Source organism: Notolepis coatsorum (genome assembly GCF_963971535.1).
Source record: "Notolepis coatsorum genome assembly, chromosome: 5".
NCBI lineage: Eukaryota > Metazoa > Chordata > Actinopteri > Aulopiformes > Paralepididae > Notolepis > Notolepis coatsorum.
This window is the reverse complement of record NC_140169.1, coordinates 54,689,139-54,716,115: the sequence shown is the minus strand read 5'-3', so window position 1 is coordinate 54,716,115 and position 26,977 is coordinate 54,689,139. Positions and strand designations below refer to the sequence as shown.

General features: G+C 41.0%; 1 protein-coding gene across 1 annotated transcript in view; it reads right to left on the bottom strand.

Annotated features, from left to right (window-relative positions):
- The window catches only part of LOC311229090 (uncharacterized protein), a 111,418-nt gene that overhangs the window by 40,854 nt on the left and 43,587 nt on the right, over positions 1-26,977 (bottom strand). Inside the window, exons 4-6 of the mRNA XM_084315099.1 lie at positions 22,731-24,384; positions 22,392-22,565; positions 7,727-7,900 (exon numbers count right to left, since the gene is read on the bottom strand). Coding sequence (XP_084171225.1) covers positions 7,727-7,900; positions 22,392-22,565; positions 22,731-24,384 — 2,002 coding nt within the window. The remainder of the gene's footprint in view (positions 1-7,726; positions 7,901-22,391; positions 22,566-22,730; positions 24,385-26,977) is intronic.

The following is a 26,977-nucleotide window of genomic DNA, read 5'->3' as shown; positions in this document are numbered from 1 at the left end:
AACACTTGCCACTTAAAACACACCAACCCAGCCCCCTAACCGATAACATAGGACCAGGGAACAAAATAAACTTTTTGACTTACCAGCCATTTGGCTGGTAGATTTTAAAAACTACCAGCCAGGCAGATTTTTTACCAGCCAAAAATTATAAATAGCTTTTTAGTATATCGCCATGTGTTATTATTACTATATAATACTCTCATATGCTATTTTCAATTAATATCATAAACAACATAAGGAATATTAGCATCATTTTGAGTGGACTGAAGGAATGAGTCAGCGTTAATAGTTTAGTTTAGCCACGTTGATATATTGAGCTTTAAACTTCAAGTAAATTTTTTTGGAACTCACAACACGCAACCTAAAACCCCTTCCTCTCCCAAACCGTTTCTACAATTGTTTTATGTTGCATGATTATGAATTCATTTATTATTATTTTTTTTTTTATATTTGAATATCAACATTATCTGTCCATCCTCAGTAATCCTCAGTTTACTATAATATACTCCTGACTTCATCGTCTTTCCAAACGCGCACACACACAGAGAAAGGGAGAGTGCCCCCCCCCCCCTTTCCCCAGTCCCCACTTTCTGCTGTTCTCTATGGCTCGGCCTCTGATCAGGATTAGCTTGTTAGCTTACGCTAACGCAGTGTTTCTCAAAGTGGGGGGCGCGCCCCCCAGGGGGGGCTCAGAGGCATGACAGGGGGGGCCTTGAGATTTAAAAAAAAAAAAAAAAGAAAAAAAATTATTTTTATTTTTTTGATTACAGAAAGTAATTAAATTAAAGTGCTATCTGTTGCAGTTGCACTGTTCTCCATGAAAATACCATTTCTCAAAATCTGAAAATCATTATTTAATAAAACACAGAAAAGGATCACCAAGTTACTCTGGATAAAAAAAACCTTTACAGACAACATTGAGACAAAGCTTCCTGACACATCTCCATCCAAACTCTTGGAAGAACTCTTTGAAATCTCATCTGATACCACCTAGAGAGATAGTTTCAGAGTGTGGTGCTGAGTACCAAGTATCTCATCTCATGGCCCACAAAATATCTCATGATGCAGCAGTTAAGGTGTGGATACCATTCAGCACCACATACAGTATCTGTGTGAAGCTGGCTTTTCATCCATGACAGCTCTGAAAACAAAATATAGGGCCAATTTGAAAGGTCACGATATTGGTGTTATTTCAATAAATTTAAACATGGCCCATTTCATGACTATTTTGTTGGGGCGAGGGGGGCCCAAAATATTTTGGTCCGCCAAAGGGGGGCCCGACAGAAAAAGTTTGAGAAGCACTGCGCTAACGTAACGTTAATTTCGGGCGATGTGGGCATAAAGGAATGGCGATGATGCAAAGCATGTTAGATGCATTTGACCCGTTGTGAGAGAAAAAAACACCACAGACTTATTTTGGGTCGCAAAATAGGCGCACTGCTGTGTAGCCCTGCTCTGCTTAATGCCAGCAGACATTAGCACGGACTGGGCGGATATGACTCGCCGAGTTGCCACGGGATTTTCAAAATAAGAGTATCGATATGAACCGAACGTTGTTAGCTGCCGGAGCCATAGATATTATGGCTGGAGCTGTGCTTGGGGCGGAAATGAGACCCGCCACAGGATTTTCAAAATAAGAGTATCGATATGAACTATTTTGTTACCGGCCAGGTGGCGGGCAGACCTCGTTACTCGCCAAACCTTAAATCTGCCCGCCATTGGCGCTTGGCGGGTACTTATTTTGTTCCCTGCATAGGACCAAAATACACAAGACACCTACACCGCGGGGATAAAACCAACTGGACCCTAACGCCAACCAGACCCTTCATAGTGATGGGTGATTCTAACTTGGCCAACCTACCCACCATCCACAACAAAAGGGTCCAGGTCGACTGCTACCCGGGAGCAAATCTCAAGCATGCGGCCTACATACTTAAGAATAAAACAGAACCCACAGGCGACGTCGAGGTGGTCATACTGGCATTTGGCATTAACAACAAACAGCAGAACACTGCAAGACTAGAAGAGAGTTTTAGAGAACTAATTACAAGCGCGCGAATGGCCTTCCCCTGTGCTAGCCTCCTCTCAGCACTTATTAACACAGACACAAACATGGGACATTCCCATAAACAAAATATTAACACCCTAAACCAAAAAATTTAGGGTATGGTGGACTCTACAAATAGAACCTCCCGAAATTTAAAAATTAAATAAAATAACCTTTACCCTAACCCACATGTCCAAAACACAAAGACGCTATGGTTTGGAAAAGCCTTATGGACCCAACTCGGTAGATAAGGGAACGGGTACATAACAATACGCGACCTCTAATAAAAACGTATAATATAATAATAAATAAAAAAAGATGAGATGGAAAAATGATGTCACTGGATAACCACTAAGTTTAACACGGCTGGAAATGCCAGAAAACAGTGGTGGTAACTGACTCCATCTACTCATCTCAAAACCTTAGTCGGTGTACCTGGCGCTCATATAAACAGAAGCGGCACCCCACGGTCGCATAAATAATAATAATAATCAATTTGGCCTTTACAACCCCCACCCTCTCTCTCTCTCCAACTGCTACTCTGATCCAGGGTTCCTGTCCTTCATCAGGGTTGTAACGTCAAGTATAAACAGCTATAACTGAATCCTGAAAAGAAATTGTGTCTACATCTCCCTGATTATGACTTGGGGTTTGCCGCCTTGTGTTGCGTTTGTTTTCGTGCCGCTAATTGAGCTAATGCTAGCCAGCTGGTTATGCTATATAGCATATTTCCATTAGCATTGGCTCGGTTTGCCGCATGGGCCGGACATGGCACGGAGTAGCAAATAGCAACTCATACATATAGGTCACCTAACGGCAGTATATAATGAATAATACATATGACCTTTACCTCTGCTAATATGCTGTAGCATCTTTTCAGTTATGTGTATATTTTAGATGCCAGCATGTTATGTTATATGTTATGAAGTATGTATTCTGCTAATTCCCTGTATACTCTGCTTATCTGTTGCAGAATACCACTCGCTCACTCACTACCAATCACTAATCTCTCTTTCATCCAGCCTTACAACATGGATGAAACCCACTCTGGAATACCATCACTCTGAAACACTCCTTCATTTTGAGAGATCTCTCATTCAACAACAAATCCTAATTAAAATACAAAAGGACTGTTCTCTGTCTCTTGTGTCCACTCTCTGACCGGGGTTGTGCTGAAGTGGCTCCAGCAAGCAACAGTACAAAACGTTATAATAATAATTTAGGACCTGCTCCGAGGTCATCAATCGGCACACATGCGATGCATGCATGCAATTCGTATCTGCGATTAACCCATCCCATCGTCCTTCCCCCCCAAGGGCAGCCGGGAGCAGACAGGCGTCAACGTGAGCCGTGCCAGGGGACCAATCCAAGTGCTCCTGTCAGTCTTCGTCAAGGACGCCACAGCGTTAGCGATCTATTGTTGTGCATGTTTTTCCATTGGGTTTATCTTATCGGGGGGGGAAACCCTTGCGAGCACGGGGAGAACATGCAAACTCCACACAGAAAGGCCTGGGAGATACCCCACCTGGGTAACTGACATCATGGAAACCTGGTCCCCAAGCGGGAATCGAACCCTGGACCTTCTTGCTGTGAGGCGACAGTGTTAACCACTACACCACCGTGCCGCTATAATATCTTCAATAGATATAGTATCTAAACTATCTAAAGTATCTAAACTATCTACTCTACAGAGTTGTAAAAATGATTATATGCAGGTACTGTATGTACAGACGTGGATATATATATATACCGTATTTCCTCTAATAGTGACCTGTATTCAATTAAAAACCGACTATTAATGTCCGGGTGCGCTGTTGAGCTAAGCAATTATAAGCCGACCTCTTAATACAAACCGGGTTACTAATATACGCGTGAGCGAACCTCTCCTTACTTCCGTATGGAACACGGTCGCGCGCAGCATGTAACACAACAACAACAACAACAGAGCTAGCATGGCTACCGGTACTAAACAGAGACGAAAGTTTGACGTTAAGTTTAAAGAGGAAGTTTTGAGGTATGCATAACTGGAGGAGGGACAAAAAAGTGAGCGAGGAGATGGAGACACTACTTTCCGAGTGGAAACGTTATGAGAGCTAACGTTGCTACCTACTGTTCCCGGAGCTGCTAACTGGCTAACGTTATGAGAACTAACGTTGCTACCTACTGTTCCCGGAGCTGCTAACTGGCTAACGTTATGAGAACTAACGTTGCTACCTACTGTTCCCGGAGCTGCTAACTGGCTAACGTTATGAGAGCTAACGTTGCTACCTACTGTTCCCGGAGCTCTAACTGGCTAACGTTATGAGAGCTAACGTTGCTACCTACTGTTCCCGGAGCTGCTAACTGGCTAACGTTATGAGAGCTAACGTTGCTACCTACTGTTCCCGGAGCTGCTAACTGGCTAACGTTATGAGAGCTAACGTTGCTACCTACTGTTCCCGGAGCTGCTAACTGGCTAACGTTATGAGAGCTAACGTTGCTACCTACTGTTCTACCTACTGTTTCAATAAATGAACCCAGTACATTTTACTGGGTTCAAACTGACACAAAATGTTGATTTATTCATTATGATCCGTTTGAACATTTGAAATATAGGCCTCTCTCTTATACATGCCTCCTCCTAATAAAAGCCTGGTACCCGCTACAGTTGAAACAAATACAAGCCCGGGTCACTATTAGAGGAATTACGGTATATGGTAAGAGTAAATACAGCATTATTGTACATGTATCATACAGAGTTGTATGGGTTATATGCAGGTGTATAAGTACGTGGTAATCTCTTGGATTTTGCTGAGGTTGGTCTGTCTTAGCTTGGCTCATCAAGGTCGTGATTTACATACAATACACTTGAATTGCAACTGACAAGATGTGAGGAGGATTTGACTTGAGGCATGGATTCTAACATCAGAAGCAGACAGAGTCAAGCAAGAGATGAGCTACTTGGATGAAAGGTGCCCTGCTTCTTAGCAAACCAGCTGCTACACACATCCCTACCTAATACATCTAGTGATGATGATAATCAAATAAAATATCTAAACTTATTTATTTTGTGCATAGTTTTGTTCATATTAAAAAATAAAAGGGTAAAATGCAGTGTGGCAATACATTTTGTATTGTTGAACTGTTCCACTGCATGCCAGCAGGCAAGTAAGGCTGAGCCTGAACGTTTGAACGTTCGAACGTTCGTTCGTTAAGCTGACATTCGGACTTTAATTAATGGGTTCGAACGTTCGGTGAAAAAAAATAAAGCAGGCGCAACGACGGTGAGGCGATGTGAAGCGGCGCGTCCCCCGAGTCGCTCGGCTCAACCAGTATGGTCTCTGCCGGGCTGTTGCTGGATACTCAACCAGAGCTCTAGTCTCAACCAATGCAATAGAACAATTTTGATTGAATGACAGGGGATTCTGCCAATTACGTCACACCGCTTGCACCCGCCTCTGCTGTTACCACCAATCGGCAAGCGTTTATTATTTTTTTTACTTCTGGCAATGCCACCATTGATCTGCTTGCGAGAAGCATTAACGTAGCGTTAGCTCCCCGCCGAGGAAGTAAAAGTCGTAACAAGGTTTCCATAGGTGAACCTGCGGAAGGATCATTAATGAATACCAGCCTTTTTCGGCCACGGAGCGCGAGCTTCATGGCGGGAGGTGGTTGCGTTGGAAACAACTCTGGCCGAGGCGGCAGGCGTGTTGGGAGCCCGGCGGGACCCCCGCGCCGGTGTCTCTCTGTCTCTCTGTCTCTCTGCCGTCCCCCGTTCCGAGGTAGACGGTGGAAGGAGCCGAGGCGCGCGCCTCTCTCCTTCCCGTCGACCAAGAGTGAATACCTGTTATTGAACGTGTAACACTAACTATATAACGTTAATGCCACAAAACGAATGCCTTTGTTTAACTAGCCCCTTACTTTGATGCAGTACTCAGTAGCTTGTTTATTTTCTTCTGAGTGCTTTGTTTAATTACATGTTTACATGAACAGCCACCACTGTAAACAACATGTTTTTTCACCAATAGATTATGCAATGCCGCCCTCCATAGGATCTATAATACAAAAAAAAAAAAAAAAATTATATATAAAAAAAAATGTAATACAAATTTTTTTATTAAAGATTTTACAAAAAACGAACGTTCGAACGTTCGTTCGATAAACCCTGGCGAACGTTCGAACCCTAAAAACAGGGTTCGGGCTCAGCCTTACAGGCAAGTAACAAGTAAAAACAGACCCGTAATTTAAAATAATTTATTGGAATATATAAAACAAGTGAAAGAACACTGAGTAAAAAGCAATCTTATTTGAAATATGTACAGAACATGTTAAATAAATAAATGTTTAGGACACAATAACTAATTTTAAATAATTTATTAGAATACATATTTATTTTTATTTTTTTGTGGCCTGCAACAGGGCCGTTTTAAAACCAGAGACAGTGGACAGACTTGTCTTTCTTGCCTGCAACTTAAAGTAATGGCTTTGCTTGTCCAAATGACAATACTGACCAAATTGAGATTTATTTTTCTCTTGTCCATTTATTTTGTTTGCTTTCTAATTTAAAATACAGTTTGAATACAGTCTGTACACAGTAGGCTATGTGTGCTAGCAGAGCTAGACTCCAGTCACGAGTCACGGTGCACATGTGCGGTGGTTTGTCCACCAAAAAAGCGCCAAAAGATAGAAAAGAAACTAGCAGAGCCAGAACTGTTCAACTCCCCTGGAGCCACAGCCAGCAGAGAAGCCGGTTTACTTTAGCTTTTAAACCAGCTGCAGCCTGAGAACTGGAGTGTGAGGGGATGTAACACTAAAGATGGCGGCAACGACAAAGAATTGCTGCAAAATAAACATAAATATGTTGTTTAAAAAAAAATAAAAAATTATTTACTTATAACAATTTCAATAATTATCGATATCGAGTTATATGATAACATTATCATATCGTTATCACGATATGATTTTTTGCCATATCGCCCAGCCCTATGTCATAGATGACATGATTGTCCGACACCGCAACAATCAGCCTCTCAGCCATTTCTTATGTCTTTATTTGGAATGATAAACGCAGCCGATGGCGAAATAATTTGATGTAGATGGCGGCGTCGAACTTAGACCTCAATCTGCTTGAGCTTGCGCCTGCCGCGGCTCCGCCCACCTGCTCGATGTTGATTGGTTGGGGGAAAAGAAGTTACCTAGATGAGCGCGCTCCTTTCCAAAAGTTGAACTAGTTTCAACTTTAGGCGCTGGGAGCGCTCCGCCAAAAAACGCTGCCGCCGAGAGCTCATAAAACGCGAGGCGCGGCGCTGGGAAGAGGAGCGCGCCTGTCGCTTCTCCAGCATAGAAATGAATGACAGAAAGGAGCTGACAACTCATAAAACGTCCCTGGTGGACACAAGCCCTTACCATGCTTTTGTAAAACTCATGTACATATACCTGATATGTCTTTATTCTTATTACTTGTATTATTGCACAAATGTCGCATTCTCATCCTATTGGATTCTTATTATTGTATTATTGCACAATCGTTGCGAGCAAGACCCCCCGCATTTCACTGTATACTTGTATGCCGTGACAAATAAAACTCTTGACTTGACTTGAATATGACCGAGGAAGAACACAGACCAGAGAGAACAGCATAAATCTTCCATATAATATAATCATATAAGATCAACATGGAATAAAACCGTTTAAACTGACCTGAGAGTCTGCAGTCTACAGTGTGGACTCCCCAGTCCAGCAGAGAGCAGCTTCACTCCTGAATCCTGCAGGTCGTTGTTACTCAGGTCCAGCTCTCTCAGGCTGGAGGACTTGGAGCTGAGAACTGAGGCCAGAGCTTCACAGCATCTCTCTGAGAGGCTACAGTCACCAAGTCTGGATATGCAATAGAGATACAATTAATTATATTGAAAAGTGGTATATTATTTCTCAATATATAATTATAATAAAAAGCATAGTATACACAAAATTATCAATTAAGCAATGCGAACTGAAATTTGGCCCCATTATTTCTCATGCGATCCGGATATGGCGTGAAACACAAAAAAAATAATATTCTAACTCACATAAATGGCATAATCATACTCCCTTATTCAATAACAATGCACTCCTGATTGGAAAACGACCTATAAGATTCCCTAGATGAGAAAAGCAGGGCATACACACATTAGGAGATGTTTTCAACAAACAGGGCTTTTGTAGTTATGAGGAAATACACAAAAAATGTAATCTCACCGGTTCCACATATTATTTTTACGCACAGTTATTGTTATGTTTGAAAGCTCACGGTGTTCCATTAAGGATACCAATTGTACACCACAGATACCACAAATTCTTCTATGAAAGAGACATCGAGAGGTTTTGTATCAGATTTTTATCATCAATTACTAACGTCCTCGTATGAAACCCTCCACTTAGAATCAGTCTGGAGGAGGGATATACCAGACCTAGAAGAAGATTTTGATTGGCAAGAAGCCTGGGCAAATGTTCGACTTGCATCAAGGAACCCGGACCATCAACAAATCAATCTTAACTATATTCATAGGACATACTTGACTCCTATAAGACTGAACAGAATGGGTCTTAAACAAGACTCCAAATGCTCCTTATGTACAAATGGGGACGAGGGTACATTTATGCACATGTACTGGGACTGCCCACCAGTTAAGATATTCTAGAAAGAAGTGACCCAGCAACTATCAAATCTCTTAACTCTTGGTACGTCCCGAATGTATTAGGCAGGGATTAGGCTCGTGCCTTATAGACGGGGTGCGGGGGCCTACCACAAGTATAATAAAATATGTTGAGTTCAAGTCTGCATCCCGAAGAAGAGGGGTGGGGTTTTTTTGGGCTTCAAAATTATATATAGCGCTAGTTTCGCTCTGCAGGCTCTGTATTTGGCTTTTTCACATAGGGGCAGGAATTGGACTGCGCTGTGGGATTGTAAATGAGGGCTGTTAGTAGAGGGAGATAGCTGTGTTTAAGGGTGATCCTGAGAGAGGATTTGTTTTGGGGTTTTAAAGGGCCCTTTGGAACGCTGTGAATAGGTGATCCTGCCGTAAAGAGTCAGTATGTTCCACAGGGGTTGATTATCTTTAGAACTAGGGTATAAGGGTACTTTCTCATGGGGTCATGGACAGGGGAGGCAGTGCTCTGAGGGTTAATTCCATTTTTGTTTAGTTGAAAGGCAGGGAGCAGTCTGTAGGATTAGATATGGGGAGGATGCTAACACTTTGTGTTTTTTCTCTTCTCCTATTGGGATTTTGGGCTCTGTGTTTTTCCGTGTGCGTCACCGGCCGTCCCGTCTCCTATCCGCTGGTCTCGCCGGCGACCATCAACTCCGGTGCGAGGAGAGCCACCCGCCGCAGCGGCCACACATGAGGCTGGATGAGGGTGTACGCTGAAGAGCGTGCGGAGGTGCAGGACGGGACGGGCCCTCAGCGCATTGACTGGACGCACGGCGGGGAGACATCGACCTGAGGCTCGGGACAGGATAATGGCAGGCAATGTATAGCGCACACTCACATGCACGCACGGTATGTAAAGGGTTGGCTCATTGGAACCATACAAGTCTCTGTCCTATAACCATCTCCAATTTGTATTAGTAGCTCCAAAGTGATCATAAAGTGTATAGGGTTAGGTGAACCCTGAAGAAGGCCATGTAGGCCGAAACATGTTGGACTTTTAAAAGATTTTTCTAAATAATGTAAGCCACTTATTAAGGGCGTTTTAAAAAACTGTAGAGCTGCCTTGGATCTCAACCTTTCTTATATAAGGGTTAGGTATACCTTTGAGACTGCGATTTAAATACATTTCAATATATACCCTGCTTTGAATCAACATAAAAAAAAAAAAAAGCAGCCATAAAGGCACAAATATGGGTATTACATAGAAATCTTTTCCTCTGTCTGTGTAGGCACACACACACACATGTTTACATGCACGCACGCTGTGATAGGGGATAAACAATTCGCTATTTTATCTGCATCGTTTGTATGTGTTGACATTGCCATGGGTGAATTTACGTCAGTTAGTATCTTGTTATTGGCAGTAGAGCTGGACTGTTTTTTGCTCATCATCACATTGTACCAGCCACCAAAATACTCATCAATATTTACATAGATTGACACTTGTGTCTGTGATCAATACATAGAACTTATCCATACTTAAGTGTCGAATGTGTTGTCGTTATACAGCACAAATACAGTACAGTGGGAATACATGTGGCAAACATAGTGAGTCTATAGAGAGCGGTCTATAGTGAGAGTTTATAGAGATGACACTGGGTCTAAAAGGACTTATGTGCGCTATCATACAATAAATAAATCGATTAATTGCCGCAAGGTTTGAAATTAATGCAATGATTTTGAGCTTGCCTAAAGCAACGCCAGCCACGTATAGTTTAACTACATTTCTCAATAGTGGTGTTCACTTTTAACCGAGTAGCGTTATGGGTAGTAGGGGTGGACGGTATGGTCTAAAATGTATATCACGGTATAATTTGAAGCATAGACGGTAACGGTATATATCACGGTATCAGTGTTTCTGTTCGAATAATTTTTTTTGCCTGATAGGCAGGCTATATAAAGAATGACATCCTCAAGGCATGTAGATTTATAATATTTTAACTTAAAACTAGGCTACTTTTGCGTATAAAGTCATTATATTCCAAATAAAATAAGTCCCGAGTCGAGACTCCTGCTCCCATTGCAAACAGCGGGGCTGGATTTTGCTAGAAGCATATGTAGCTGCAGAGCGAATTGAATTGAATAAGAATTGAGACAAAGGTGCCACTCATCCTCAGCTTTAAGAATTGACAATTGTGTCAACAAATTGACACATGTGTCAACAAATTGACACATGTGTCAACAAATTGACACACAAAATGCTTAGAGACTGCGCAAGGGTGGGGGGGCGCTGTTTGACGGGCCTGTGACCAGACCTGAAAGAGCCACTGGCTCTGCGGCTCTGCAGCTGCATGCTATTCGCAAATCCACTGCTGCACGCCTTCCTCCCGGCTCCCGCTGCTGCCGTCGTTATCATAACACTACACACATATCTAATGTTTACAGCAAACTGTAGTTGATCACCAGGTATGTTTTATTAACGTAGAATAATTCATATAAGAAAAACGATAGGGAAATATCTTACCTTTCTCCACTGGTTAAAAATGCCAGGAACTGAAATTGAAACTTGCTGTGCGCCGCGGTGATATGTGTTTATTATGAAATGACAATTGCGTGTTGACACGCCCACTGCGCGAAGCCTCCTAAATAACTTTTTCCAGTTTGCACATATCTATTATCTATGACTAATTCTATCTATTTTTAGGGGCAAATGCGATTGAAATAGTCGCGCTGTGGTTACATGACGTCATTGCTATTTTAGAGCTGCTCTACCGGTTAAACGGTATAGTCAAAATCCATACCGTAGAGCAAATTAATACCGTTTATACCGTATACCGTTTATACCGTCCACCCCTAATGGGTAGTGTAACGTATGTTGTTTTACTTGCTACTGCCGGAGAAATTGGGCTGCTAAATGAGGATTAGAGATCAGTAACGTTTGGTGGTGTTCGTTCAGTTGGTAACAACATTGGCTAAATAGTTAACAAAATGAATACAACGTATAGCGGGGTTACGACACAGAATAACGTTAAAACAATTGCATGCATCATTGTTTACAATAAACGGGTGGGCACTGATCAAAGGACTGACACGGGGACAAGTTAAACATGAATCAATTTATTATAACAGGTAGATTGCCTACACACCACAGGGCTACTGTTCTGGGATATACGGGGTGCCGCTTCCTTGGTGTTTTCATCGTTGATTGCCTGTAGTAGTTGCATCTAACGTTAGGAGCTAACGTTAAATCGAACCTAAAGTTAGTTGTTTACCAACAATGGCAACATTTGTTTTATCATTAGCGTATCATTGGTTCAAAAACACAGAACCGGACGAGACGAGTGGTTCGCGCAAAATAAAAGTCTAAGAACACGGCGTTGTCCTCCACGAGTACTCTAGTACAGCGGAGATCTGCCAGGGGTTCCGCGAGAGGCCTGATGGGAATGTTTCTTTAAGAATATAGAATGACAACTATTTAACTAAACAAATAGTCTGTCTAGGGCTTCATGTGTATACAATAATTGCCTAATCTAATAACATGAACCAAAAATGAAAACGATCAAAATGTCTTCACACGTTTCGTAAAGTTATTATAGGAACTTTATCAACTTAACGTCCGCGGCAGGCGTCATTGCTTTTACCAACAGGGTTTCCAACGCATTTCCACTGAGCAGTCGCATTCGTGTGACGTCACTCCGGGGTCCTATCTCCGTTACAGAGCTGGCTCGCGGCTCTGGTTCGTTATCGTTTACAAGGAAATACAAAGCGGCTGTCGTGATAATCACTAAATGCATTCAGTGCTGGATCTAATCAAATAGATATATCGAGACACGTTATGGGAAGTTCATGAGGGGAGCAGACCAAGTGTGTGTATTAGCTGCTGTGTTATTCTCGAAGTCAATTTCCTGTCTTTTTTAACTTTCTGTCAGCTTGGGGGGGGGGGGGACATGCACTTAGAATCACCAGTAGGGCTTTCGAAATAGTGATATGCCATGTTGGCCTCAATATTTTCAAAACAAATTATATGAAAGGGTTATGAAATTAACAGGAATGTGATAAAATAGGTAATAAAGACGGAGCTCGATGCATACATTTGGTGGTAGAAATCCGTTTTTGTTTCCCCAATACCAAGATGGCGGCGGTCGTGTGACGTCATAGTGTCTTCGAGAATGACAGGGAGCCAGACAGAGGGCATGTGTCCAGTTTCATTTTGCTCAAACTCATTCAATCATGGATAGAAGGTCCGTTTGCTATACAGTGGTCATTTGAGACAGCTGATGGGAGCAAGAGGAGGGGGCCTATTAAGAAACCAAATATGATTTATGATTCTGGGGTTGTTAGAATCATAGGGGGGGGGGGGGGGAAGAGTTTATTTCGATGTATATTTGGTTTATAAATAACGTGAGATTATGACAATCACAATGATAATCTAAAAACTGTAAACATTGTAGACATCAGAATATTGTGCACACATATTTAAGTAGTGCATTCTCAGGTGGTATTTGAAAGACACACTTTACTATTCAATTTACTTATGTTCAGTGGGCAGTTATTCCAATGATTGATGGCACGATAAACGAGAGTTTTTTAAAGCATTTGATTTTGGACGTGGGGACAGAATCTGTCCATCATCAGCTGACCTAGTAAAATAGGAATGAACCTGATTGAAAGGTTAGCCAAGTAAATCGATTAATTACATATAGAAAGACAATTATTTAGTTCAAAGTTCCAAAGTTCACAATGACCTCAGCCCTTACCTAACATAATATGTACTGTGTTTTGCATTTACACGGGTCAAAGGTTTTTGGCATGGCATTCCCTAGACACGTCAGACCAATGGAGAGCTAGTTTGCATTAAGGCCAAGAGTTCCCAGAAGTTGCTTTTCCCTTTGTATAGTGAAGACATGCTCTCTTATTCACATTTCTTCTGAAACAGGAATACGGCGCTGCCTTCTTTAATCCATGTATAGGCTAGATGTCTTAATCCTTCAATACTTTTTGCTGTCATTTATGACATCAGCCAGCTGCCTAAAATAAAGTCCCCTCAACAGAAATGGGATGTGCACACAAAGGAGGTGCACACTGTCAGTGCACCCACAGAGGACGTGCGCCCAGACAAACATACAACCAGGTTATCGTTTTGTTTGTAGTGTATAGTGTTTGTTAGTTCTTTTGAAGGTATCGTTGGCATTTGCTATTAGTGGAACGGACCTTGTGGACATTCATTCCTTTCACCAGACGGTATACAACAGTGGCCACAGACGCGTCAACTATAGTTTTAGCCGGTAACAGCCTCCTCAAGGGCTTATAGTTTTATTATTTTTGTCAAGACAAGTTGGCCCTTATACAAGTCAACAAAGAGGGCAGCACAATGTTTCTTCTTATCTAATGCTGAAATAATGTCATTTGTGACCAAAGTGATGGCAGATGTTGTACTAAGTTTGGCTCTAAAACCAGATTTTTGAGAGAGTTGTTTACTTACTAGTGTTTCCGGAATTTAGCTAAGCAAGGTAGCCTGGGGATAGGACGATAATTATCTAAGTTATCCTTATCACCTCCCTTATGTAAAGGAATCACCCGTGCAGATTTCCATACTAGAGGAAATCTACCTGATGAGATGGAGAGGTTCAAAATATAAGTAATCTGTTCAGCAATAACGTGACTTGTAGTCTTAGTGGGATGGGGTACTCAGCCACACTGACTGTGCGGGTTACAAAGGTCACCTGTTTTATTTCTCATTTCTTACATCCATCATACTTTTGTCACTCATGACATGCAGGAGGGCAATAGCTGGCCTCAGACTAGGGCCTGTGTTTAGCTTACCATTGGAGGACATGCCGGTGGATATGCGAGATTTTCTTGATGAGAAGCACACAATAGCCAGTCAAAACAATATTGTTGTCAACTATGGTTGCATCCCAGTATCCTTGTCATTATGGACCATGAGTCACATTTGTTATGGGATCCGTTTTATTTTCCTTGTAGGCAGCCATAATAGTGATTTCAGCCAATCCTCGGGGTGATGTTGTCTTGCCCCTCCATTTAAAACCAGGGTATTACTCTATCTTTAATGCAGATTTTTTTAGAAGGAGTATGTTTGTCAACTAGTAAATTAAATGTATTTACAAAGGAGTCCAGGGGAATGAACATCAATTTCAGTGTTACAATAAGTATCGGAAAGAACAAGGTCATCTAAAAAATGATTCGTTAACCTGTTTCACCCCAGGTGAAATCTGCATAAAATGTATACCTAGGTAAATGGAATATTGCTCCACTTCTACAAGGGCTATTTGCATATTCTTGGTATCTAGGAACATCTATGGACCTCAATGAATGTATTCTCAGTGTCAGAAATATTGTGTCTATTACTAGGCTTGCTTAAATTCTGATGAAACAAAGGAAAATATGAATTATGATTTTTCTTTTCATCTTTGACAGTGAATAAAACCATGATAATAATGACCAAACTTAAAAAACTGCCACTGAGCTCATTCAGTACCATCTTGAGATCATGTGTACAAAAGATCTAAGGAAATTAATAAAGGGAAGATGATACAATTGAAGGTTTTGTATATACAGTACTGAATTCTCCCATCCGGACCAATGCAATTTGAAATATTATTATAGAATATAGAATATATGCTTATACATTACCTTATTATAGCCAATTCGCACATTTATATATATATTAGTGCTGTCAAACGATTAAAATATTTAACTCGATTAATCGCATGATTGTCCATAGTTAACTCGCGATTAATCGCAAATTAATTGCATTTTTTTTTAACCTTAAACAGATCTTTTTCAAGTTCCAAGTTTTAATACTCTTATCAACATGCGAGTCAACAAATGCTTGCTTTGTGCAGCCATTTAACACAAAAGGATGACCCTCATGCATTGCAAATTTGCATCAAATTCAAAACAGAGTGATGCACAAAATAACTTAAAAGAAAATAATAATTTAAAACAATGAATAAAGTGTGCATGAAATAATAGGGGAAAGAAAACGTTAGGAACTTGTTACATTCACACACACAAGGGCTGATTAATCACACACCCCCCTCTCTCCCTCACACACACACTCTCCCAGCTCTTTTTCTCTTTTGCCCCTTCCTCATCTCTCTCACCCCCCTCTCTCTCTATATATCACTCACACACACACACACACACACACACACACACACACACACTTCAGAAACAAACATAGTATCAATGAGAGCATCAATAATACACCCGAGTGAAGTCTAGTAAAAAAAAAAAAAAAAAAAAAAAATTTTTTTTTAGTTAATCTTGAGTTAAAAAAATGTGTGACATTAATAGAATCGGGAGTTAACGCGATATTACCGCGATATATTTGACAGCCTTAATATATATACATATAGTATCTTTCAAATGGCCAAGTTCAATTTGGATATAGTATCACCAGGCATGCATAATAACATATACAGATATTTAATGTAATCGACTGTACTTTTTTATTTCTCCCACAGTGTAACCATTGTGTAACTAATTTCAGATCTAATTATTCCTACATGATTACAATAGTGTGGAGAAACTGACTGCGTTTCAATATTTGTCAAAAACGTTACCTTTTGTAGCTTATTATCGCGAATCATAACAATTATTGATATGATTCATTCAGAACGCTGAACTTTGAAACGCCATAGCGGACCACAGGAAGTGTAGTTTGGAGAAATTCCGACTCTGGCAGATAGCTGGCGAGTCGCTCTTCAAAATGGCCACAAAAAAACTACAATTCCCATGGTTCAACATTTCCATTTCCGCTTCCGGGTAAAAAACGCGAGTGAAAAATAAAAACTTAAAATGATATAAACTCACTTTTAACCTATTGCTAAACTATTGCCAACCTAACGTTTTACATTCTACATGTATTTGTGACATAGTAGTGATAATAATACTTGAAAACGTTTGATTTTAAAAACTTTAATTTATTGCATCACTCATAAAAATATTAATATATGATAATAATGTCAAAAAGGGGTCGGTACCGTCCCCGTGGGGTGGAACAGGTTAATAAAAGATTTAAAATTCCTCCTTAAAACTGTGGGGCAATGGTCACTTATGCCTAGGTAGAAAACCCCACAAGCTGAGATCCTGTCATATTTATTGAAAAGGGAAAAAACAATCAAATCAATAAGGCTAGACCTAGAGTAATTTTTAAGGTTTGGTCTGGTGGGCTCAGTAATGAACTGGGAAAGACTGAGGTTTACCACTGACTTCTTTGAGGTGCTTTGCAGCACCACTCAACCAGTCAATATTAAAATCATGTAGATTTAGAGTGGGGAGTCAGAATCAGATTTCTTCAGCCAGGACAAGTACAGTAGGGCTCAATACACACGGTGATCGAAATGTGTTGGCCTTAGCAAAGGGCGATAGAAGGAGTGGTTCAGAGGCAGGATGTTTAGCACACTGCCAGCGCGAGTGGGTTTTTATTTTTTGTCTTTTATTTTTTGTTTGTTTGGTTTGTCCAGTTCTATTCATATCTGATTTAGCGTAGTATGGAATTTTGCCATAACAATGACTGAATGGAGTGTATTTATGGAGTGATAAAAAGAGATATCCAAAATCCCCTTTGGCTCTAATATGTCGAGCTATAATTTTGAAAAAGGGCTTTATCCAAGGTTCAGATTTCTGTCCTGGAATTATATGCAAATTAGTGCATATTTAAGTAGATTGGGCCTCATGTGCATATTTGAACATGCAATTGTGATAAAAAAAAAGGGAGAGAAAGGGAGATTACAGCCAGCCACTCATATCTCTCTTTTGTCTTTTTTCTCCCACGTACACCTATGTATACCCCTCTCCTTTGTAGTTTCTCAGGGGGGGGTCCTCCGTCTCTGTGCCAAACAAGTGACCGCCGGGCCCTACTGACCACTGCCTCAGTGAGAGGAAGCTGTTCCCGGAGAAGCATATACCTATCAGCCTGCTCTAGCCTGCAGCTGGCCTACTACTCTAGCCTGCAGCGGGCCTACTACTCTAGCCTGCAGCTGGCCTACTGCTCTGGCCTGCAGCTGGACACGACGACGCAGCTATGAGCTACATCAGACACTGCCCAACAGCTGACCACAGCTGGGCCAGCACTGGCCGAATCATTGGTCGAAGATAAAGAACTAAGAGACAGTTCAATCCTAACTGCGATTCATCAACAAGCACTGGCCGAATCATTGGTCGAAGATAAAGAACTAAGAGACAGTTCAATCCTAACTGTCCAGGTGGTTGACGTAGGGGAGGCCTCACACAATGAAGGGCATCGAGGTCAGGGTCCAGACAAAGCAGCAAAATGTTATCCTCTACATCAAGACAGTTAGCCTGTTTTCAGTTTTCAGTTGTGAAAACGAACCAGGGGCAGTGCGAGAGAACAGAACCATCGGCAACGACGAGGGAACCATCGGACTGGGTCGGCCCGGGGGTGTTTGGTGCGAGGAGAGGGGGGACCTGCCTGAGATTCAACAACTGATTAAGAGGCAAGTCTGACCCACATCACATTACATTATCTCGGAAATATTGAGTAACAATGTACTGAACTTTGTTAAAGAATGGAGGTGTTTGTTTGCAAATTGTAGTTTTGTTTTGTTTTGGCTATCTCCCGGCCTCTGTGAGAATGCAGTCACGTGTATTCTGTTTTCGCTATGAGTTTTGTGAGAATGTTTTTTGTCTTTTAGTAATGCACCCAGTGTTATATTTCGTGAGCGCAGTCTATCTTGCAAGGTACTGCCCTGTTTTTTCTTTTGTGATTTCAATTTTTCAGCTTGGTGGTGGGTGAAGTATGGCCATGAGCGCCCAGAGCCGGGACACTGTGTTGTGAAATCCCGACCATCGAGACAGGGGTTTTGCTGGAGACAACCTGTTTACCTGTCATCCGTCATCATTCATTGATCGTGGATTTCGTTCTCCCTCTAGTGACTGTTTTTTAGATAATAAAAATAGTTTTTGCTGGGTTATTATAATCTGTGTTTGAATGATAATATTTTTTGTTGTCTTTATGAAATGATAATGATTGTGATTAATAATTATCAAGAGGAGGGAACTGTCGTGGAAATATTATCATGTCATTATGGATCTGTGTTGTTTTATCATGTCATACAGCTTGAGTTTCAGTCCGACCAGATTTACTGGTTAATGTGTGTATGTCTCTTTAAGATTACTCTATCATTTTCTCAGTCATAACGAAGTTGCTGTTTCTACCAGCCATAGAGCCATAACCCAAGGTCATGGGAACTGTAAGATGGAGCGCTGTTTTCCTTCCAGGCTTAGCCATAACATAGTCGTATTATTAATTTCTCTAACCAGCCATTTTGTTTTCTTCTACGTCATTTCATGTATTCAATTGTATGTCTGACCAAGCCTCTGGGTCAGTCCCCTGTCAGACGCTAGTGGGTAAACATGTCTGTCTCTGGCGGGTGACTGGCCTGGCAGCGTGGCCACGCTGTCATGAACTTTCTTTATTGAATAAACCTTATTATTATAAATAATGACTCAGAATGATTAATGTAAACGGCTCATCGTTTGTCTCTTTAATAATTCCCATTACAGTTTCAACCGGAAAAAATGTGCCGGAAGGTCTTGATTCTTACATATCTCGATGTGATTTATCTAGAAATATCTACAGCAAGAATTTTGGGTCTCAATGAATCCAAAATGACAATGTGGTTAGAAGTGGTGGAGAGAATAAAAGCTAGCATATAATGGTAATGCCTGGTTAGGAGCGGATGATAATGGATAGTTTATCCAATGGGGGGTCCGGGGGGGGGGGGGGGGTAGCGAGCAGGAGCATATGTATGTAGGGTATTAGATAGCAGGTATTAGGTGTATATCTTGTATAAGACATTTATCTAAATGGTGATTTCATTGATGTGCACTGTTAATTAATGCTTGTATATCTAATTTTATGTTGTCATGTTTGTATATGTGTTTGTTTAAAAAATAATAAAATAAAATACAAATAAAAAGCATTAAGAGAATACAATGTATTAAGATATAAATGTACCCACAGAGATATATTAGAGGCTTTGACCACTGGCAGTGGCCTGACAGCCTACCCACACATATATATATATATATATATATATATATATATATATATATATATATATAAACTAAAAGGAGAATACCTTCAAGGGAAAGAAGGGACCGCACACTCCACAGGACTGGTTTTTCTTTTTTATTGTTGCACAACGCGTTTCGCTATCGCTTCCTCAGGTGCCTGAGCAGCACCTGAGGAAGCGATAGCGAAACGCGTTGTGCAACAATAAAAAAGCAAAAACCAGTCCTGTGGAGTGTGCGGTCCCTTCTTTCCCTTGAAGGTATTCTCCTTTTAGTTTATATATCTCTCTTGCGCTGACCTGCACCTCCAGTCGGGGTCCAACCAGATGTGCACAAGTCTTATTTAGTTTAATATATATATATATATATATTATACACACTCACATATATACACACATATCAGGGCTCGAAATTGCAACCGTTTTGGGCACATATGCTCCCGAAATTTAATCTGTGCGACCTCAAAATATAATTGGGAGCATTTGTGCGAGTGCAAATAATTCTTCTGGTGCGACCTCCTCCCCCCATCCCCGAACATCCCTTTCTCTGTACATTCGCTAGTTTCTACACTCAGTATGCGCCTTGTGAGTTGACAGTGACCATTCTAACCAAGACTTCAATCACTCCCTTTCGTGGCACTCCACAGAGACAGAGAGCTAATGTGTTAACTAGGCTAATTAGCATTAGCCCTTCACCAAGTGGTTTTCCCGGAAAGTAACGTTAGCTACAGCTTCGTTAGCTACATATCTAGTAAGCTATACAAAAAGAAAGTTTAATGTGATTGATCTAGTGAGCTAGAATCGGAATATTCCACCCATAAATAGCCAATGTCAAGTATAAATAACGTAACGTTTTGACGTTAGCCAGCTAGCTAGTAGTACGGTGATATGTTGCCAATTGATTTTGGTCGAATAACATTAGCGAGATTGGCCTACGTTCCGTTACATCATAATCATGAAAGTGTAGTGCCGAAGGATAATATAGGATAGACAAGGCTAAACATGTATTAAACATCAACTCAACGCCAACACTGTTGACGTTGAGCTAGTTTGCCCGACAGGAACATAAACAAACAATATGGTCCGTGCGGAACCCTTATCCCCAACACATAGTTCTGTGTGTGATGAATTGTTTAAATGTATGTTTAATCCAGTAAGAATAGTACTAGGCTATATTAGTGTTGTCAAAAATATCGAAATATCGATACATATCGATACTGAATATTTAAAACGGTTTCGATACTTCCCGGAATACCGATACTTTCTGCAGTATCGATACCAGCTGGCTTGCTCGCAGTGTTCTACCGCAAGTTGTTGACACGCTGTTCAGAGCACGCTTGCCCCTCCGCCTCCTCCAGCCCTCCCCCTCACAGAGCCGTCTTCAGTTTGTAAACAAACATTTTAGCTGAAGATGGCAAATGCAGAGCCTCCGCAACTTGTGCTTGTGGATAAAGAAAACAGCAGAAGTGCTGTTTGGAAGTACTTCGGGTTTGAAGTAAACGACGAAGGAAAAGCTAAAGCGTTGTTACAGAGCAGTGCCAACGATAGCTATTAGCTAACGTTAGCTTATGCTAGCTAGCTGGCCACCTTTATAATTACTTCATGGAAACGGAGTAACGTTAAGTCGAGTTCATACTAACTACACTAGTACACGTATGAACTCGACATAACGTTACCCCGTTTCGGGAAAAGCTAAAGATGCCACGATGCCCATTTGCAAGCGTTGTTACAGAGCAGTGCCAACGATACAACTATTAGCTAACGTTAGCTTATGCTAGCTAGCTGGCCACCTTTATAATTACTTCATGGAAACGGAGTAACGTTAAGTCGAGTTCATACTAACTACACTAGTACACATATGAACTCGACATAACGTTACCCCATTTCCATGAAGTGTTTAAGTAGCAGCAATCCTCTTTCTCTCTCTCGCCGTCATGAAAATTGTTGTAGTTGTTTTAACCAAATCAAAAGCAGCAGCACTATTGCATAACTGAGTCATGTTTGCTATGTATTTTTCTTTAGGGGAGTTTGTTTCACAGTTTTAGCATGATGTTTTATAGATGGCTAGGTTAAGCAGGTTTTTGTTTTTAAGAGGGGTTTGATTTAGATTAGATAATTTAGTTATTTTTAAATGTCTGATCTAAAGATAAACAAAGGGTTTTAAAAGTGTTATATTTATCTTCTCTTATAGTACCAGAGAGAAGCTGAGGAGAATCAACCAGCAACAAAAGCCAAATTTGTTAAAAAAAAAAATATATATATATATATTTTTTTTTTGTATCGAAAATATCGATACTTTTCAAGGTATCGTATCGAAGTCGAAATTCCAGTATCGTGACAACACTAGGCTATATAACACACATCTGTGCAAGTAGATTACATTAACAAAACGTATTGCCCTTTTGACATGTAGCCTCCATATTCATGATCATGAAAGTTTATTTGGAAGTATTTTTTATTCTGTACTTAGTTTGAAAGTGGTCAGACAGTTCCCTCTGTGTGTAATACAGACAGTCTTCACACATTCTTAAATAACGCTTACAGAAAAGCTGATGTGTGTGTTTGTGCACTGTAATAAAAGATGTTTTTAAAAGATGTACATATTTCTTTTTAATCTGATGTTTTTTAAATATGTTTTTAAATGGTCGTCTGTTGAACTGGTCCAGGAACACTAACCTGAGAGTCTGCAGTCTACAGTGTGGACGCCCCAGTCCAGCAGAGAGCAGCTTCACTCCTGGATCCTGCAGGTCGTTGTTACTCAGGTCCAGCTCTCTCAGGCTGGAGGACTTGGAGCTGAGAACTGAGGCCAGAGCTTCACAGCATCTCTCTGAGAGGTTACAGTCACCAAGTCTGGATATGAAATAGATAGAATTAATTGTTGAAAAGTGGTGTATTATTTCTTAATAATAATAATAATAATAATAATAATAATAATAATAATAATAATAATAATAATAATAATAATAATAAAAAGCATTAAGAGAATACAATGTATTAACATATAAATGTACCCACAGAGATATATTAGAGGCGTTGACCACTGGCAGCAGCCTCAGAAGAGCCTTCTCTGAAGCAGAGTATTTCTTCAGCTCAAACACATCCAGCTCCTCTTCTGATGTGAGCAACACAAAGACCAGAGCTGACCACTGAGCAGGGGAGAGTTCTTCAGTGGAGAGCCTTCCTGAGCTCAGGTATTGTTGGATCTCTTTCACCAGAGAGTGGTCATTCAGCTCATTGGTCTCCAGTGAGAGACCCAGCAGGAAGCGGAGGAACAGGTCCAGGTGTCCATTCTCCCTCTCCCCCAAGGCCTTGTCCACAGCAGATGTGTGTTTTACCAGCTTCGACCACCAGGAGGTTGACTCTGGTTCAGACAGTAGATTGACACCACTGTTCATGAATGAGAGAAAGACATGAAGAGCAGCTAGAAACTGCTGAATGCTCAGATGGACAAAGCTGAACACCTTCTCCTGGTGCAGCCCACTCTCTTCTCTGAAGATCTTTGTGAACACTCCTGAGTACACCGAGGCTGCTCTGACATCAATGCCACACTCTGTCAGGTCTGCTTCATAGAAGATCATGTGGCCTTTCTCCAGCTGTTCAAAAGCCAGTTTTCCCAGAGACAGAATGATCTGAGTCGGAGTGCTCTCTTCATTCCAGTGTGGATCTGTCTCAACTCTCCCATGGTACTTCTTATTCCCCTGTATGGACTTAAACACCAGGAAGTGGACGTACATCTCAGTCAGGGTCTTTGGCAGCTCTCTTCTCTCATCTGTTCTCAGTATGTTCTCCAGAACTGTAGCAGTGATCCAACAGAAGACTGGGATGTGGCACATGATGTGGAGGCTCCTTGATGTCTTGATGTGCGAGATGATTTTGCTGGCCAGCTTCTCATCATCTCTGAATCTCTTCCTGAAGTACTCCTCCTTCTGTGGGTCAGTGAACCCCCGTACCTCTGTTACCACGTCAACACACTCCGGAGGAACCTGATTGGCTGCTGCAGGTCGGGAAGTTATCCAGATGAGAGCAGAGGGAAGCAGATGACCCTTGATTAGGTTTGTCAGCAGCACATCCACTGAGGTTGGCTTTGTGACATCAGTCCAGACCTCATTGTGGTGGAAGTCTAGAGGAAGTCGACACTCATCCAGACCATCAAAGATGAACGCAACTGTGAATTCATCGTAGCTGCAGATTCCTGCTTGTTTGGTTTCCAAGGAGAAGTGATGAAGAAGTTCCACCAAGCTGTATTGTTTCCCCTTCAGTGGGTTCAGCTCTCTGAACGTGAATGGAAACATGAAGTGTACATGCTGGTGGGCTTTTCCTTCAGCCCAGTCCAGAGTGACCTTCTGTGTTAAGACTGTTTTACCAATGCCAGCCACTCCCTTTGTCATCACTGTTCTGTTTGCTTTATCCTGTCCAGATAAGGCTGTAAAGATGTCTTTACTTTTAATCAGCGTTTCTGGTCTCACTGGTTTCCTGGATGCTGCTTGGATCTGTGTGACCTCATGTTCAGTGTTGACCTCTCCACTCCCTCCCCTTGAGATGTCGAGCTCTGCGTACATCTGATTCAGAAGGGTTGGGTTTCCTTCTTTAGCGATTCCCTCAAACAAACACTGGAACCTCGTCTTCAACCTAGATTTGAGTTTACGACGACACTTCACACGAAGTGTTTCTGAATGAAGATAGAAAACAGGACATCAATTAATGAATTCTATGGTAGATTTGAGTGCTAAGCATTTTATACCTACATTAACTAATCTAGTTTTATCAGAATAACCACTGGAAATGTCCATGTCTAACTGGGGAATATATACATTTACCAAGAATGTTTTGAATGTATACGACTGTATTCGGTAGTTAATTGAGCGTTAATTTATCGTCATCATTAGGGCACAAGTATCTTGTGTTTCATTATAATGTACAGTGATACAGGTGTAAAGTAGGGCCCTATGGAATCCACGATCGCAGAATCGCGGAGGATTTCACAGAATTCTGAATGATCGCGGAATGGTGTGGAATTTGCTTAAATTATACATAAATCGGTTTTCATATAAATCAATCTTCACTACGACTCTAAAACGGTGACACTGCACGGTCTACTGCATGGAGTGATGAAATGACAGCTACCAAATCCATTCCGGGACAACGGAACGCAGTAAATGAGTCTCTTTCTTTCTCTCTCTCAGAACGCAGTGCTCGCTCCGTAATAGTCAGACTTGCGTCTCTCTCTCTCTCAAGTAGCCAAACGTTAGTCCAAATATCCAGTTTGTTTTTATAGTGTGTGTGTGTGCAGATGAGGTCAGAGGAGTTTGATAGTATTTACTGAGGATGGCCAGATAATGTTGATATTTAAACTTAAAAAAGAACAATATTTAAACTTAAAAAATTATTATACAGAGAGAAGCTTCAGCAAGTACAAAACGCTGCTGACCCGACAAGAGAATCCCTCACTTGAGGAAAACACAAAGCGCCGAACCATTATGCATCACAATGGTGATGTCAGCCAGAGATGGGGAGAAGCATGAACCCTTAAAGGAGATCTCTTTCAAAGAGATTACATTCGTTTTATTCTGATTTATTTTAAACAAATTATTATTTTGTATTATTTAGTTATTGCACTGCACTGGCAGTTGAACTGCATTGAACTGAACAAAAAAAGTAATTTAACTGCACTGGCACTGTTGTACGGCAGATGTACCGTTATTAAAGTTACCGGTAGTTAACACTTTGGCTGCCATGGGTTAAATTCATTACCAACCGTAGGTTGCCGGCTCTATTTAACATGGAGAAAGTCCCCTTCTTTGCAGGGCTATAACTTTTTAAATTCTATTGCTACATTGCCATTATTAGGGCCCATTCAAAGTCCTATATGTATTGTTCATTGTGTAGCAACGTTAAACTTTTTCATTCACATATTCATAGTAAAGTATGGTCTAATGTATAAGTATGTTTACATCTCTTTCTGCAGCTTTCTCCAGAACGTGATATATAGCCCCAAATGCATTATATTGATGATGAAATACAGTTTGATGGCAATCAGCGCGATATAAAAAATTCCAACTAGACGTACTTCTAGAAGTTACTACACGTCATCTGATGTTGACCGGATGGGCGAGGGGGCGTTTATAATTCCGTGGGCAGCGTTATACCAATCATCTAATGTGGGTCAAATGTTGATAATAGCAGTTAGTATCGAAGACGGTAACGTTACACGCTAAAACTCACCCCAGTCTCCGCGCGCCGTTGGGCGATCATCGTAGAGTAGAAATTTTATCATTATGGGATGGCGATTTACCCGGTCCATCTCCAGCTTGTATAATGGTATATACGTCCAAATCATGTTGTTTATAGAGTTATTGGCAATCGATCGTTATGTAGTGTGACGAGCCAGAGTCCCGGGACATGTACCGAGTGCCCGGAAGTAATACGACCGTCCAGCAAAACCTCTACTGCGCTTCCCGTTAAGCGATTGCGCCGATCGGCCACCAGATGGCGCTCCTGAACCGCCAGAGAGCTCAGTGGGTCCTCCTGGTGGATCTCAGGCCAGCGGAGGGGAAATATGAATCCGGTCCCAGATTTTTGAAATATTGATATCAAAGACGCTTTAAAGCGTCTTCGGCAACTTGAGCATGGCCGGGAATGACGTGTTTTAAGCGTTTTTAGGCAGTCAAAGTGTTAAAAACATAATTTTGTATTGTTTTTTTGTGGTTAAACTTAAATCCAAAGGAAAAAATACAAGTTAAATACAAGTTAAACTAGCGAAGAAGCGTTTCTTACTGCTCTCCAGAGACATATATTAAACTAGTGAAGACAGTCTCTTACTGCTCTCCAGAGACATATCATAAAATATATTTCAGTTAGTTAGATAGTAAATTATATTGACCCATTTGTTTACACTGCTTGTGTTATTTTTACTACCTGTACCGCCCCCCCCCCCTTCCCCCATGCTGCTATGATGCCTCTCAGTATATTTTTACTGTATTTATTTACTGTATATTTTATTCCATTTTTATTCTATTTTACTCTACTCTTATCCTAGGCAACTTGATTTGATTTGTTTTATTATTCTAATTTGTGACCTGTTCTGTCTAAATGTTTAAATGTTGAGCGATTTGCAGTGTCAAATTTCCCACGGGATAATAAAAGTATTTCTATTCTATTAAACTAGTGAAGACAGTCTCTTAGTGCTCTCCAGAGACATATCATTAGGGCTAACCTTTGATTATTTTTTGGAATTCGAAGCTTCGGGGGCCGAGATTCGATTT